Raw genomic sequence first — 15,000 nt, 5'->3', positions numbered from 1 at the left:
GTTTGACGTCATTATTTGGTTTTTGCACCGCCTAGTGAGTTGTCGTTAGTAGAGATCATGGAAACAAGTGGCCCCATTGGTTGAACTATTGAATACAACTCACGATTTGTTTTCTTTTGTGGCAAAAGACTGGCATTTTGACGTCATTTTTTGGTCAGTGTCAGGCTATAACTTTACGAAGGCCACGTTTGAAAGGGCGAGCTTGATGATTTCTATGATTGAATCACAGATAGCACAGCAGATAGACGCCAAGAAGCCACAACACTGAGAAACCGGGCCTACGGATGCCATGTGTTTAGGTAAAATACTCACAACATCAGCCAGTCGGAAATATAACGTATCAACACACAAAATTATGTGTAACGTTAAACGTTTGATTGATATATAAAACAATAATTAATCGATAGTTGAGTGACGTCAACTTTGTCCCTACTATTGGTTTTGCGTTTAGTTAAAAAAAAACCCTCATTTTTACAGTCTGATTAATATATAATTTAGTGAGAACTACTCATAAAAATGGCTGGCTAAAAACAATAACTAAGAGCTGAGAGACGTCAAATTCGTTCCTTCGATTACTGCTCAAAATATTTCATTTTGTCCCTATCTATACTCCCCCGCCCAATGCCCCCCGCCCCCATTGCCTTGTCATGTAATATTGTGTCAAATGTAAACAGATTTCTTGTCAACAAGGGAGAAAATGTCAAGAGTTTCTGTGTCTGTGTCAATTGATGTGTCGCTTGTCAACAAATCAAATCGCAAACACAGCAACCAGCAGCAACCAGCAGCAACCAGCAGCAACCAGCAGCAACCTGGGGTTTTTTTGTTGTCTTCTCGATTATATTTTCGATGAGTTTAATCAATCTTGGAAATAGGGTTCAACAGTCATGACGTCACTTCTCTCGTAATGGCGCATAATAGTAACTTAGTAACTGGTTCTAAACTATCGGAACAATGGCGGAGGCCCTTATGAAATACTTCGACGAGCATAAAAGTGTATCCAGAGGAGACAGACATTATAAATGTTATCATGTTTTGGCTTTTATGCATATTGATCACATTTATCTATCTTTCCATCTATCTTTCCATCTATCTATCTTTCCATCCATCTATCTTTCCATCCATCTATCTTTCCATCCATCTATCTTTCCATCTATCTATCTTTCCATCCATCTATCTTTCCATCTATCTTTCCATCTATCTATCTTTCCATCCATCTATCTTTCCATCCATCTATCTTTCCATCCATCTATCTTTCCATCCATCTATCTTTCCATCTATCTTTCCATCTATCTATCTTCCCATCTATATATTTTTCCATCAATCTATTTTTCCATCAATCTATTTTTCCATCTATCTATCTTTCCATCTATATATTTTTTCCTCTATCTATCTTTCCATCTATCTTTCCATTTATCTATCTCTCCATCCATCTATCTTTCCATTTATCTTTCCATCTATCTTTCCATCCATCTATCTTTCCATTTATCTTTCCATCTATCTTTTCATCTATCTATCTTTCCATCTATTTATCTTTCCATCCATTTATCTATCAACCTACCTATCTATCTATCTATCTATCTGCTTATCTCATCCTATCCATTCCCATGTTTTTATCTAGAAAAAAAACCAACACAATGTAAAGCAACGATAAGAGGATGGCATCCTTTATGGTCAAAAGATGATTTAAAGTTTCCAATTTCCTCCCCCCGATTCTTCTTTCCCTGCAACTTCCGGTGCATGCATCCGCCCCACGTTCCACAAAAGAATTTTTATTCTCCCCGTTTTGACATTGTATTGTCAAGTCCTATTCTCTGACGATCGTTTGTGTCGTGACCATATTCAGTCTTTCCCTCTGTCTTTATCGTTTACAATTTTAACAAGGTTGTTGGATAGTTTTGGTTAAAACAAGCCAAACCAGTTGTATAAAAATACTGACAGAAATTAATATAATGCCAAATTTGTATATTTACGTTTATTGTATTTTGATATCAAGGTAGAGACAGACTTTACAATCCTTGGTTTTGACAAGTATTTTTTTTGGAAGTCCCAGGTTTGAGAATGTTTGCCAAGGTCTATTAAATCGATCGATATTTGAAGCAGGAGTTTCTGGCCAAATTTTCTAATTACGTGTCTATTCAGAGTACAATTAAATGGTTAAAACATGCCTATATTCCTTGATCAGACCTATAAATAACGTGTGTACGTTGATCTTATCCCATCGAGCTGTGTAAGGTTGAATGTCTTCTCCGTGAAAATATTCCAGCCAAGGAGCACAGAAAAGAACAATGAGCGGTGCTATGGGAGACCCCAGTCTGGATTGAATGCTCACGTCCAGTCCTTTTCTATTTCCAAGTACAAAATATGTCTAGGTCTATCTTACTAGGAGATAATGGGATTCAATAGTCTGATGTCACGTCCGCCCAGAAACGAGTAGCTTGGTTCTAAACAAAGAAAATCGGTACTTTTATTCTTCATGCAGGCTAGAACTTTTTCACAAGTCATGTGATCAGAATGTATGAAAGTCAAAACATGATCAGATTTATGTTTATCTCCTCTGGATACACTTTAATGCTTGTCGGAGAAGTATTTCATAAGGGCGTCAGCCATTGTTCCGATAATTTAGAACCAGTTACTAAATTACTATGCGTTATTATGAGGGAAGTGACGTCACGCCTGTTGAAGGCTATGATTGTGATACAGAGAAATAAACGAATATCATCGCACACCACACAAATTATGTTGCGACCACCTTCAGTATTGAATTTGTAACAGTATGGGCTGGATTGAATCAAAGCCAACTTTCTTTTGATTTTAAAATGAAAACGGTTGCTGCTTGAAGCTCGAAGGAAAGAATAACGATAACTATTGACATTTAAGCTTCAATTTATTAAAGGAAGACAGATACTGCGGACGTTTCGGATTTCCCTTTTATCAATAAACACGATGAATGAAAAACTTTCATTTATCGTGTTTTGTTGATAAAGGGGAAATTTGAAACGTCAACACAGTATCTGTCTTCCTTTTTAATAAATTGAAGCTTGCATTTCAATAATTATCGTTATTTTTAAAATTTTTTTTTTGATTTTATAGTGATGTAGGCCTACTTGTTGAGATAGAAGTAGTCGAAGAAGAAGATCCAAGTAGAGAGAACTATCCTGATTCCGAGTTGAGTCGATGATGCGGCTATGTGGTCTAGTGGTATGACACTCGCTTTCGGATTGGGAGGTCGATCCTGGGTTCGAGCCTGGCTCGGCGCATAGTTATGTTCTCGGAAAAGACTATACTCAGATTCTCTCATCGTGTAAAATGAGTACCTGGCCGTTAACAGCGTTGTCTCTGTCGGAGAAAAATTGTAAAATCGGCCTAACAGGCGTCGTGTCTCGATCTTTGTGTTGCGTGTTGCAGTTGGTCAGTGACCCTTTGTAAAGCGTTTTGAGCACGTTTAATGGATATAAAAGCTGAACTTTTAAAACTTCTTTTTCTTTGACATCTCTTTGTGTCCATCTATGTGATGGCTAGCTTGGCTAGCTTGGTCTGTTAGATATTTGGGAATAAACTTTGCCACTCAAATTGTGTCTTTGTCCTCGTCCTCTCGTCGTCAATGGATGTACTTTGTGATGCAGGCAAACCGTCTGACAAAACATCCCATCCAATTCAGTTATAGTAGCTTTGCATAAAAATGGAAAAAACTGATATCCCTGCCTCTCATATTCCTCCTCATCCTATTCCTTCTCCTCTCTATCCTCCTCTTCTTCTTCTTCCTTGTTCTCCTTCTTCTCCTCTTTCTCCTCCTCCTCCTCATCCTCCTCCTCCTCCTCCTTCTTCTTTTTTCTTCTCATCTTCATCTTCCTCCTTCTCCTCTTTTCCCTCCATCTCATCCTCCTCCTCATCTTCCTCCTTCCCCCCTTTCTCCTCCTCCTCCCACTTCAAACAACTCAGCACATAACATCATTATGTCTCTAATTTATTGCCTTTCATATATTTTTATCATTTCCATCATTCTCTCCCAGGCTGTAACTCAATCAACCATACAAACTTTTATTAACCCGTTAACGTTGACATTGGATTTCGTTGAAAACTCAACCCTCTTTGTCTGCTGGTAACAGATTTTCCCCCTCCATCTCCCCTCTCTTGTCTACTGAGATTTTTGACCCCCCCCCCCGCCACCCTTGTCCACCCAGAAGTGATTGTGTAGCTGGGTCTGTTAGGTCAGGCGGAAAGTACTTTGCGAGAGATTAGCGTTATCCAAAAGTTTCCTCTGTGAAGTCCCAGGTTGAGACTTTTTAGCAAGATAAGGATAATTTTAATCGATCGATATTTGAAGAACGATTTTCCTGACCAAAATTTTGTTGTAAAAACGTTAACTATGAATTAAGCTTACATTAAAGTCGAATAAAATTTAGAAAAAATGTGGAGCGGGCACTTGTATCAATGGTGTATGAAGAAATGCCAGATGAAAACGGATAATAAAATTATCGCGGTGTCAGAGCCTAACTTGAGATCCAACCGACACGGCACCCTCCGCCTGGCTGTGTGGCTGATGGTTCAGTCGCTAGTGCGACAGCCAGGCGGGGGGGGGGGGGGGGGGGGTGCCGTGTTGTTAGATCCCAAGTTTGGTTCTGACACCGCGATAGTTTTAATCTCTATTGGCATCGGGCACCTCACGTGGGGCTATGTGGTATGACACATGTTTTCGGCTCGGAAGGTCCTGAGATCGAGCCTCGCTCGGCGCACCGTTGAGTCCTTGGAAAAGGTTCTTTGCTCACATTTTCTCACCGTACTCAGGTGGGAAATGAATACCTGGTCGTTAATAGCATTGTCTTTGTCGGAAAAAAGTTGTAATATCACCTAATAGGCGTCATGGCTCGTTCGACATGTTACTTTTTCTGTTAGTCAGGGACCATTTGTAAAGCGCTTTGAACACGTTTAGAGGATATTGCGCTATCTAATAGCTCGAGTTTATTTTGTTGTTTTTTTTTCTCCATTCCCGATCATATTTCTGACTAAAGTCGGACGCAGCCTCTAAAGGGATCAATTCTATCACTCTTGGGTGTAACAAAATAACCCATGCAACATTTTATGTTCATCCCCAAATGTAATCAAATCATCTCGAATTCCAACATGAAATGTGGAGATATTATAAGAGAGAGAGAGAGAGAGAGAGAGAGAGAGAGAGAGAGAAAGAGAGAGAGAGAGCGTGAGGAGGGAAGAGAGGCAGAGAGAGAGAGAGGGAGAGAGAAAGGGAGAGAGAGAGAGAGAGAGAGAGAGAGAGAGAGGGAGCATGAGGGAAGAGAGGCACAGAGAGAGAGAGAGAGAGAGAGGGAGAGAGAGAGAAAGGGAGAGAGAGAGAAAGAAAGAGAGGAGAGAGGAGATAGATAGATAGATAGATAGATAGATAGAGAGAGATAGAGAGAGAGAAAGAGAGAGAGAGAGAGAGAGAGAGAGAGAGAGAGAGAGAGAGAAGAAGAAGAACAAACCCCCAACAATGGCAGATAACGTTGGTTGGTAATTTGATTTCTTGACACGCCATAAATCCATTGATGAATCTTGACATTTTGCATGTTAGACAGGACTCTATTGATTGACATTTGATATTATTGTCTATAGAATGCACGGGAGATAACTAGGACGAGAAATAAATTGTTTCATGGAAGTTTTTATAAAAACATAGAAATTCGTGTGACAATAGATCTACATAATTTGATATAGAATGGTTTATTTTTTCCCCCCAAACGGAAGTCAATATATTCCACATTCGAAAACAATAGCAATAAAATTATAAACAAAAAACAGAAGGAAAACAAAAATGGAACAGCTAAAAAAAAAACAAAAAAATAACAAATCAAAATTAAACAAAAAAAAATAAAATAATAACAATTAAAAAAACAAACAAGAAAAGACAAAATATATTTCAAAAAAACAAAACAAAAACACAAACACAACTCAACCTACAAAGAAAAAAAAACAACAAAAATAGACAACCCCCTGCCCCCCCCCCTCCCCCCACCCCCATAAAATAGAAGAAGGGAAAAAAAACAACAAGAAAAACAAACAAACCTACAAAACAAAACACTACAAAAACTAAAACAAAATAGTGGATGCTCGTCCTGGTGTTTGAATTCCTGGCACGCAATAAAGACATTTTGTCAATTCTTGACATTTCACATGTCAGACGTTCATTTATTGACATTTGTTCTATCAAGGAATGACAAGGAAGTTCAAAAATTGATGAAGTTCACGTGAAACGTTTTTTCCCCTAAGAAATAAATTTTGTGATTTCACTTTTCAAACAAGTCTGTCCATCTATTTGTTTCAAAAGTCAAAATCAAAGAAGACGTGAATGAAACAGTGACGGGCAAAATAGAAAGATAGTTAAATCAATTCAAAAAATTAGCCATAATCGTCTCACAATCAAAATCATAGCACTGAACATCAGTGACATCACATCATCATCATTATATTCATCATCAACATCAATCATCATCATCATCATCACATCACCATCATCATCACATCATCATCATCATCACATATCTATCATCACACACATCATCATCATCATCACACTACATACATAACATCATATCCATCAACTACATCTCTACTTCTCACTACTACTACTACTACTACTACTACTACACTACTACTACTACTACTACTATACTACTACTACTACTTACTACTACTACTACTACTACTATACTACTACTACTACTACTACTACTACTACTACTACTACTACTACTACTACTACTACTATACTACTACTACTACTACTACTACTAACTACTAACTACTACTACTACTACTACTACTACTACTACTATAATACTACTACTACTACTACTACTACTATACTACTACTACTACTACTACCTACTACTACACTACACTACTACTACTACACTACTACTACTACTACGACTACTACTACTACTACTAACTACTACTACTACATACTACTACTACTACTACTACTACTATACTAACTAACTACTACTACTAACTACATACTACTATACTACTACTACTACTACTACTACTACTACTACTACTACTACTACTACTACTACTACTACTACTACTACTACTACTACTACCACCACCACCATTATATAAATATCATTATTACTCCTACCACATCTACAACTATTACAACAACTACCACGTCTACTCTCATTATTATCATCGTTAATATTTGATCATCTTTATAAAGTTACTTAAAGATAACAGGGCTAATTGAAAAGCCTTCTTCAAATCTATTAGGAATCTGTGAATTCGCTCGGATATCAAATAGCACTGAAATCTCATTTCATCCACGCTCGTGGAACAAGAACGGATTATTGATTTCTAAACTCATGGTGATGATATAACATACACGACGTGAAACATAGATATTTATTCGTGGAACCCCTTCAATCCAGGAGTATAAAGAGGCAGGAACATTATCAGCAGCCATTGGCCTCAGGAATTCATGCATGAAACTAAACTGCTGCGTGTAAGTTGAACAAATATATTAACAAATTGGTTGAGATCAGCTGGATAGAACACATGACTAAAATGCAAACACGCCATACACAATTGTTCGTGTAATTGGTTGTTTTGGGACCTTGGTCGGGTTTTTTAAAAATTGGATTAAATAGATACATGCTATAGAGATCCGGTCATAGGTTATTCGATAAACAATATACGGGATTGGTATCGATTCCGGGTTAAGTCGATTTTTGCCTACCCCCCCCCCCCCCCTCCTCCCCAAGGGCTGTCACCCCAGAGTAATTGGGTAGCTGGATCTGTTAGATCTGGCGGAGAGTATATTGCGATAGACAGCGTCGACGAGTACTTATTTGCAGGTCTGATAACCCAAATTGTCATGGTCTCATTGTTGTCATAGAAATACATGATATTGTCATTTACAACAATGTTGAAACAAGCCTATAATTGAGTTTGGATATCAGACCAGCGCCGGTCCCTTGAATGAATCCCCAAGGGACACGAAACGTGGGGTGTGCGGAATAGACATTGAGGCACTTGCTGTCAGACGAACTGAAAATGGCAGGCCTCACCCGGGAGGTATCAAGAAGATGGTAAAGATCAGAAATAGATGGCGGACGCTCGTAGAGACCCTGTGTTCCACAAGGAGGGAAGAGGATTAAGTCAAAGTAAGTCATCAGACCTGCACCAATGTGCACGTCGATCTTAAGAGAATCATGCAATTGCTGTTATCTGTTTAACGCGATAGAAACGCCAGCTTCATCAGTGAGGACTTTCCACCTGTCCAATATGTGGTAACGAGCCCGAAACTGCAGAGCATCTAGGTGAACGGTGTGGTGTGACGAATCTTCCGGGTGGGTTTGCGACGGTGCACGAGTGTGGTTAAAAATTTGCTGATTGGGTAGATCGTCATAACATAGTAGTGTGAACACCATTAGAAGCTGCTGCTGATTGGGTCGATCGTCATAACATAGTCGTGTGAACACCATTAGAATCTGCCGCGCATGACGATAACCTTCTACGAAAATATAGAATAAACTCCCCCCCCCCCTTACCTCCCACCAAAGATCGTTTTAAATAAAACAAGCCTACGACCAGGAACTGTCCGATCTAACAGACTGAAAGTTAAACGACAATCACGGATGAGTGAGTCACTGATAGGAAAGTCACTGATAGGAAAGTCACTGACAGGAAAGTCACTGATAGGAAAGTCACTGATAGGAAAGTCAGAAAATGAAAACCTCGAAGTAATCCGTGATCGAAACTGGTCTTTTAAATAATAAATAAATAAAATTGAGCTTTATATAGCGCAATATCCACTAAATATGCTCAAAGCGCTTTACAAGGGGTCCCTGGTCAACAGCAACATTTAACATGTAGGACGGGACATGACGCCTGTTAGGCGATATTACAATTTTTCGGACAAAGACAACGCTGTTAACGGCCAGGTACTCATTTTACACCTGAGTACGGTGAGAGAATGTGAGTAAAGAGCCTTTTCCAAGGACTCAACTATGCGACGAGCACGAGGCTCGAACCCAGGACCTTCCGATCCGAAAACGAGTGTCATACCACTAGACCACATAGCCGCACTACGAGGGCAGTTAGTGCTTCAACAACTCTGCATTCTACAGATAAAATGTCTCTCAAAAATGTTGATGAACGTAATACATACATTAGTTAATGGCAGACGCTTTGATATTGCTTAGTGGAGAGAGCAATGCCTTTAGGCGCTTTACCAACGGTATTCTTCAGACATAGCTTCCAAAAAAGGAAGGTCGATGAACGGAATAAATAGTTAATTAGTTTATGGCAGACGTTATAATTTTGTTTGCCGGAGAGATGATTGACTTTAGGCGGAGTCAGACAAATCATTAGTTTCGATCCGTTAATGCTTGAAGAACAACATTTTGATGGAAACACATTATTCAGTACACAGAAACTGGAAGACAAATGAAGTTGGCCTATTTCAAATGAATGAACGCATATATAGCTCAATGTCCATTTAATGTGATTTACAAAGAGCCGACCCTAAACCACCCGGATTGCATAACATAGTAATAATATACTTGCGGCTATGTGGTATGACACTCGCTTTCGGATCGGAAGGTCGTGGGTTCGAGCCTCGCGTTCGGCGCATAGTTGAGTCCTTGGAGAAGGCTCTTTACTCACATTCTCTCACCGTACTCAGGTGTAAAATGAGTACCTGGCCGTTAACAGCGTTGTCTTTTTCCAAACAAAAATTTGTAATATTGGCTAACAGGCGTCATGTCCCGTTCTAAATGTTACGTGTTGCTGTTGGCCAGGGACCCCTTGTAAAGCACTTTGAGCACGTTTAGTGGATATTGCGCTATATAAAATCTCAAGTTTAAATATACACGGCCGTCTGTCTGTCTGTCTGGATTTATTTTGATGTATCGATGTATAAAACATCTGGAAAAAAAATGTGTGCGAAATATAGTGCCATAAAGAGAAAGATACAAAATAAATGTGTGCGAAATATAGTGCCATAAAGAGAAAGATACAAAATAAATGTGTGCGAAATATAGTGCCATAAAGAGAAAGATACAAAATAAATGTGTGCGAAATATAGTGCCATAAAGAGAAAGATACAAAAAAAATGTGTGCGAAATATAGTGCCATAAAGAGAAAGATACAAAAAAATGTGTGCGAAATATAGTGCCATAAAGAGAAAGATACAAAATAAATGTGTGCGAAATATAGTGCCATAAAGAGAAAGATACAAAAAAAAAATGTATGCGAAATATAGTGCCATAAAGAGAAAGATACAAAAAAAATGTGTGCGAAATATAGTGCCATAAAGAGAAAGATACCAAAAAAATGTGTGCGAAATATAGTGCCATAAAGAGAAAGATACAATAAAAATGTGTGCGAAATATAGTGCCATAAAGAGAAAGATACAAAATAAATGTGTGCGAAATATAGTGCCATAAAGAGAAAGATACAAAATAAATGTGTGCGAAATATAGTGCCATAAAGAGAAAGATACAAAAAAAAATGTGTGCGAAATATAGTGCCATAAAGAGAAATATACAAAAAAAATGTGTGCGAAATATAGTGCCCTAAAGAAAAAGATACAAAAAAAATGTGTGCGAAATATAGTGCCATAAAGAGAAAGATACAAAAAAAATGTGTGCGAAATATAGTGCTATAAAGAGAAAGATACAAAAAAAATGTGTGCGAAATATAGTGCCATAAAGAGAAAGATACAAAAAAAATGTGTGCGAAATATAGTGCCATAAAGAGAAAGATACAAAAAAAATGTATGCGAAATATAGTGCCATAAAGAGAAAGATACAAAAAAAATGTGTGCGAAATATAGTGCCATAAAGAGAAAGATACAAAAAAAATGTGTGCGAAATATAGTGCCATAAAGAGAAAGATACAAAAAAATGTGTGCGAAATATAGTGCCATAAAGAGAAAGATACAAAATAATGTGTGCGAAATATAGTGCCATAAAGAGAAAGATACAAAAAAAATGTGTGCGAAATATAGTGCCATAAAGAGAAAGATACAAAAAAAATGTGTGCGAAATATAGTGCCATAAAGAGAAAGATACAAAAAAAATGTGTGCGAAATATAGTGCCATAAAGAGAAAGATACAAAAAAAATGTGTGCGAAATACAGTGCCATAAAGAGAAAGATACAAAATAAATGTGTGCGAAATATAGTGCCATAAAGAGAAATATACAAAAAAATGTGTGCGAAATATAGTGCCCTAAAGAGAAAGATACAAAAAAAATGTGTGCGAAATATAGTGCCATAAAGAGAAAGATACAAAAAAAATGTGTGCGAAATATAGTGCCATAAAGAGAAAGATACAAAAAAAAATGTGTGCGAAATATAGTGCCATAAAGAGAAAGATACAAAAAAAATGTGTGCGAAATATAGTGCCATAAAGAGAAAGATACAAAAAAAATGTGTGCAAAATATAGTGCCATAAAGAGAAAGATACAAAATAAATGTGTGCCAAATATAGTGCCATAAAGAGAAAGATACAAAAAAATGTGTGCAAAATATAGTGCCATAAAGAGAAAGATACAAAAAAAAATGTGTGCGAAATATAGTGCCATAAAGAGAAAGATACAAAATAAATGTGTGCGAAATATAGTGCCATAAAGAGAAAGATACAAAAAAAATGTGTGCGAAATATAGTGCCATAAAGAGAAAGATACAAAAAAAATGTGTGCGAAATATAGTGCCATAAAGAGAAAGATACAAAATAAATGTGTGCAAAATATAGTGCCATAAAGAGAAAGATACAAAAAAAATGTGTGCGAAATATAGTGCCATAAAGAGAAAGATACAAAAAAATGTGTGCGAAATATAGTGCCATAAAGAGAAAGATACAAAAAAAATGTGTGTGAAATATAGTGCCATAAAGAGAAAGATACAAAATAAATGTGTGCGAAATATAGTGCCATAAAGAGAAAGATACAAAATAAATGTGTGCGAAATATAGTGCCATAAAGAGAAAGATACAAAATAAATGTGTGCGAAATATAGTGCCATAAAGAGAAAGATCCAAAAAAAAAATGTGTGCGAAATATAGTGCCATAAAGAGAAAGATACAAAATAAATGTGTGCGAAATATAGTGCCATAAAGAGAAAGATACAAAATAAATGTGTGCGAAATATAGTGCCATAAAGAGAAAGATACAAAAAAAATGTGTGCGAAATATAGTGCCATAAAGAGAAAGATACAAAAAAAAATTGAGCATTTATATAGCGCTATATCCACTTAACGTGATCAATGCGCTTTACAAGGGGTCCCTGGTCAACAGTAACATTTAACATGTAGGACGAGACATGACGTCTGTTAGGCGATATTACAATTTTTCGGACAAAGACAACTCTGTTAACGGTCAGGTACTCATTTTACACCTGAGTACGATGAGAGAATGTGAGTAAATAGTCTTTTCCAAGGACTCAACTATGCGCCGAGCGAGGCTCGAACCCAGGACCTTCCGATCCGAAAGCGAGTGTCATACCACTAGACCACATAGCCGCACATACAAGAACAATTCATTCCCAAAAAAATCTGCTCGTCTCGACTTGGGTTCGAACCTTAGACCTCCAGATTACAGTTCTGAAGACGATCGGTCATATCATTGTTATTCAAGAGTTCAACGACCAATTCTTGAATTATTATACTGCATCCAGACAAGAATTCATTTCACATCATTAAGGATGGACTCTGGAAATATAACCAAACACATTATAAATATTTTGCCCAGAAATCTAAACAAACACCTCATTCAAATATCCATCTATTAACATATGACCTTCAACGTGTCAAAAACAACTCTCGAACACAAGATTTCCCTGAGAAGTCCCAGGTTTAAAAGTTAAAAACAAAAGAAAACAAGATGAGGGTCATCTTAACTGAATATTTGAATGGCGTTGTTTTCTGGTCAAAATTTTAAAAATGTTATTGTTCAGATCACGGCAAAAAAGTCGGTCGTTCATTTGGCCCACTGGGAATTGTCATTAGTTTCGTCCATCCTTTTATAGAGTTCTATGGTCTACCAGTGGTAAGCAAATCAAATAACACTTTCATTACGACGGGCCAATCATTGACACAGCTGTCTCACCATGTGTACATAATTATATATATAAGGAACGCGATGAACGCCCTGATACGTCACGTTACGTGTGATCCATCGGTCCAAAAAGTATCATGTCCTTTCTTGTCCAGACTTCCATCGTCTGCCACTGGTAAGCAAATCAATTAACAGTTTCATTACGATTAACTACGGGTAATGGAGTTCAACAGTCGTGACGTCAATTTCCTCGTAATGACGTATGGAAACTATCGGAACAATGGCGGACGCCCTTATGAAATACTTCCAAGATAAGCATAAAAGTATATCCAGAGGAGAAAAATGTTATAAATCTGATCATGTTTTGACTTTTACACATTCTGATCACATGTGAAAACGTTCTAGCCAGCATGAATAATAAAAAGTATCGATTTTCTTTGTTTAGAACCAATCTGCTGGTTGCTCGGCGGACGTGACATCAGACTATTGAACCCTATTTACAGAGCGTTAACACCATCTATATACATATTGAGTGACGACCAGTTTCATCCAATCTTTTATAGAGTTCTATGGTCTACCATTGGTAGGCAAATCAAATAACAATCTCATTACGGTAGACATGATCATTTGCACGGCGCTTACACCATCTCATTACGGTAAACCTTGTGAAAATTTTAATGTTTACCGACTAATTTATATAATTTAGTGAGAAACAAATCACAAACAAGCTGTCTAAAAATACTGTTAATGAGCTGAGTGACGTCAACGTTGTCCCTTATTTAGAGTTCTGTGGTCTACCACTGGTAGACAAACCAAATAACAATCTCATTACAGTAGACATGATAATTTGGAAGGCGTTTACACATTGTATGGGGGTTCCCGATAGCTCAGTTGGTAGCGCTGTCGATTCACACTAAAAGGGACCGAGTTCGATCCTGCGTAAAGTTGAGATTATTTTTTTCTGGCCCCCTGTCCATCAAACAGTGATTGGGTGGCCGGTCTGTTTGTTCTGACGGAAAGTACTTCACGATAGACTTGCGTCCTATCAAAAGGGTAGCAAGAAATTGCTATTGTCCGTTTCACGCTAGAGTTACCGGGATAAACTCCGGCTCCATGAGCCTAAAGGCTCTGAAAGACTACTTTGCACCATCCATACGAATTGGGGGAACGCGATGAACACTCTGGTACGTCATTTGGGACCGATCGACTCAAAATAGGATATAACATCAGGTGGTTTTGATGCTGAATCTTGGATTTATATATATATATATATATATATATATATATATATATATATATATATATATATATATATATATATACTTTGAGCTTTTATATAGCGCAATGTCTACTAAACGTGCTTTACAAAAGGTCCATAACCAACAGCATCACGTAACATGTAGAATGTGACATGACGCCTGTTATGCGTTATTACAATTTATTCTGACAGAGACAACGTTATCACCGTCGGAAAATAAAATGGTACTATCGCTTAACAGGCGTCATGTCATTTTTCGTGCGACAAGTTATATTTTGCTGTTGGCCGGTGACCCTTTCTAAAGCGTCTCGAGAACGTCTTGTGGATATTAACAAGAGATGAAGTGAGTAGAAAAGTGCCAGAAGACAATAGAGAATAAACATTTTTTGTGGCGGTGATGGGGGTTTGAATTTGCGACCTTATTGGTACGACAACTCAGCCTGGCGGGTGAGAGCGTGACTCTACCGTATGAGCTATCCACGAATCCAGAAAAAAAAATCGTATCAAACTCAGGTCATTTATTATTAGTGCCTTCTTCTCTTGTGGATATTGTAACATATAAAAGATCACTTTTTTAACATACACACTCTTCCAATGAGTTTGGAATCAGAATGAATAATGATATAATTTGTTCCCAGGGGTCGTAGCAGGATGGAGACGGATGACGAGGACGATTACTTTCTGGA

General features: G+C 37.5%; 1 protein-coding gene across 7 annotated transcripts in view; it reads left to right on the top strand.

The window, feature by feature from the left end:
* Window positions 1-15,000, top strand: part of LOC144958485 (uncharacterized) — a 188,261-nt gene that overhangs the window by 95,534 nt on the left and 77,727 nt on the right. For 6 of the 7 annotated variants that reach the window (XM_078890471.1, XM_078890469.1, XM_078890468.1 and 3 more), the window contains one exon: window positions 14,953-15,000. This exon is cut by the window's right edge and continues 130 nt beyond it. In XM_078890471.1, coding sequence (XP_078746597.1) covers window positions 14,966-15,000 — 35 coding nt within the window. In that variant the 5' untranslated portion in view covers window positions 14,953-14,965. Of the gene's footprint in view, window positions 1-7,216; window positions 7,499-14,952 lie in introns of all 7 variants that reach the window. The other variant, XM_078890467.1, reaches the window with a different exon arrangement.

The sequence above is a fragment of the Berghia stephanieae genome, chromosome 13 (genome assembly GCF_034508935.2).
Source record: "Berghia stephanieae isolate SIO BIC M18660-M18661 chromosome 13, UCSD_Bste_1.3, whole genome shotgun sequence".
NCBI lineage: Eukaryota > Metazoa > Mollusca > Gastropoda > Nudibranchia > Aeolidiidae > Berghia > Berghia stephanieae.
The sequence above is the reverse complement of the archived record's forward strand: the minus strand, read 5'-3'. Positions and strand labels throughout refer to the sequence as shown.